At 45.4% G+C, this 2187-nt stretch overlaps 1 protein-coding gene across 1 annotated transcript in view; it reads right to left on the bottom strand.

The window, feature by feature from the left end:
• Window positions 1-552: 552 nt before the first annotated feature.
• The window catches only part of LOC123513574 (proline-rich receptor-like protein kinase PERK2), an 80444-nt gene continuing 78809 nt past the window's right edge, over window positions 553-2187 (bottom strand). The window contains exons 6-7 of the mRNA XM_045270824.1: window positions 1199-1328; window positions 553-651 (exon numbers count right to left, since the gene is read on the bottom strand). Coding sequence (XP_045126759.1) covers window positions 553-651; window positions 1199-1328 — 229 coding nt within the window. The remainder of the gene's footprint in view (window positions 652-1198; window positions 1329-2187) is intronic.

Below are 2187 nucleotides of genomic sequence, written 5' to 3'. Positions count from 1 at the left end.
CCTAATGAAACTTAACCTATCTCAGACCAAACCCAACCCTACCCTACCCTATTTTACCCTACCTTACCCTACCTTAACCTAACCTAACCTAACCTAACCTAACCTAACCTAACCTAACCTTACCTTTCTTTTATTTTCCACCCTTCAATTACTTAACCTCACCTCACCTCAGCTCACCTCACCCCTTCCCTTCCCGTCACCCCTTCCCCTCACCTCTTAACCCTTTACCCTTACGGTGGTGGAAGCGGTAGATGGGTGGCGGTGGTCGGGCGCCTCGTCAAGGTGGAGCGGCTCAGTCCACAATCCTTAGTCCACATGAAGAAAATATTAATGGCTGCTCTTAACTGGAGCCAAAATTGATCACGTGATTGCATTCCACTTTCTTGCTACTAAACTGATGAGGTGGATTGTGTTTTTGCCCCCTCTCCTCTCTCTCTCTCTCTCTTTCTCTCTCTCTCTCTGTCTCTATCTCTAATTCTGTCATTTATTCCTACCTTTTTGACTTCAGCTTTATAAATTTCTGGTTTTGTGCCTGACCTGTTGTGAGGTTAGTTAGTCTGTGGCTGTGTTGGACGGTAGAGTGCTGTGGCGTGGTGCTGTGCGGTGCTGTGGTGTCAGGGTAGGTGTCAGAGGTGCTGTGGTTCCTAGTAACTGGTGTGGGTGTGGTGTGGTGTGGTGGGAAGAGGGCAATGTGGAGTAAAGGTAAATATGAAAGAAATTTGGGTGTGGCAAAGTTGAGGGAGGGTGTGGCTGTGTGTGTGTGTGTGTGTGTGTGTGTGTGTGTGTGTGTGTGTGTGTGTGTGTGTGTGTGTGTGTGTATGTCAGGCAGGTGCAAGGGTGTGGGTGTGGTATTGTGTGTGTGGGGGGTATGTGCTAGGTGTGGGTACAGCTTGGCCTTTTGACCTTCAGGGGTGACACACACACACACACACACACACACACACACACACACACACACACACACACACACACACACACACACACACACACACACACACACAAGCAACACCAAGAAACATAACCACCCATTTTTCTTATCCCTTCCTTCTTCATCACCATTTCCTTCACTCCCTTTTTTACTTACCCAAACCCCACCCACACGCAAACCACACCCACACACACACACACACACACACACACACACACACACACACACACACACACCAGGGGCACTAAATACGAACACAATGGTACATACCTTCCGTGGTGGCTCCTCTCTTGATGTAACCCGGATATTACTGAAGGAGGCGTCACGCTGAACCGGTTTGGGTCTTAATGGTGGGTCCTCAGTGCTGCCCTCCTCCACATTACCTCCTCCTCCACCTTCACTGCAAATACTGGCCTTCCACCTCCACTCCTTCTTGAGATATTTAGTGTTCTTCGTCTCCTCTTTCGTCGATATTCCCGCTTCTTCTCTTTCTCTTCCACTTCTTTCTTTTTAGTGAGTTTTAGTTCTTCCTCTTCCTTCGCTTGGTAATATTTGTTCCTCTCCGCCTCTTCTCTCACTTCTTTATATTACAGGACTGTTCATATTATTTCTCCACCTACGCTTCCACCTCCACCTCCACCTCCTCCTTCACTAGATATACTCAGCTTACACGTAGTCCTCGTCCTCACACACACACACACACACACACACACACACACACACACACAGGTGCTTGGTAATGTGTGTGTTTTTTTTTACTCGCTAATAACACTCGCCATGAATTAATTGCACTGTATACCTGTCTGAATAAGTTACCTGAGTGATAGCCGGCGATTGGTTAATACAAGTGGTGATTGCATTTACTCAGGTGGGCCAGTCAATCAGTGTACAGGTGTGATGTGTGTATTGGTATTTTTTTTTCTCGCTAATAACACTCGCTGTGGTTGGTATAATTGTGCTAAATACCTGTCTAAATACGTCACCTGTATGATGGCCCGTGATTGGATCCTCTCAGGTGGGCTAATTAATCAGTGTTCAGGTGCGAGGAAGAGTTTAGTTATATTTATCACTCCGTTGTTATTATTGTTTATCATTTTCTCTCCTTTTTTTGTTATTTCGTCTTTATTTATCTAAGTTAGGTAAAGTTATTTTATTTGAGCTTGCTATTTATTTTTCAAGGTATAAGCAGTAAATGTATGTTGTTGTTTTCCTGTTCTTGTTATTGATGTTCTTTTTCTCTCTTTCTCTTCTCTCCTCCC

Source organism: Portunus trituberculatus, chromosome 36 (assembly GCF_017591435.1).
Source record: "Portunus trituberculatus isolate SZX2019 chromosome 36, ASM1759143v1, whole genome shotgun sequence".
Taxonomy (NCBI): Eukaryota; Metazoa; Arthropoda; class Malacostraca; order Decapoda; family Portunidae; genus Portunus; species Portunus trituberculatus.
This window is presented reverse-complemented; position numbering and strand designations above follow the sequence as displayed.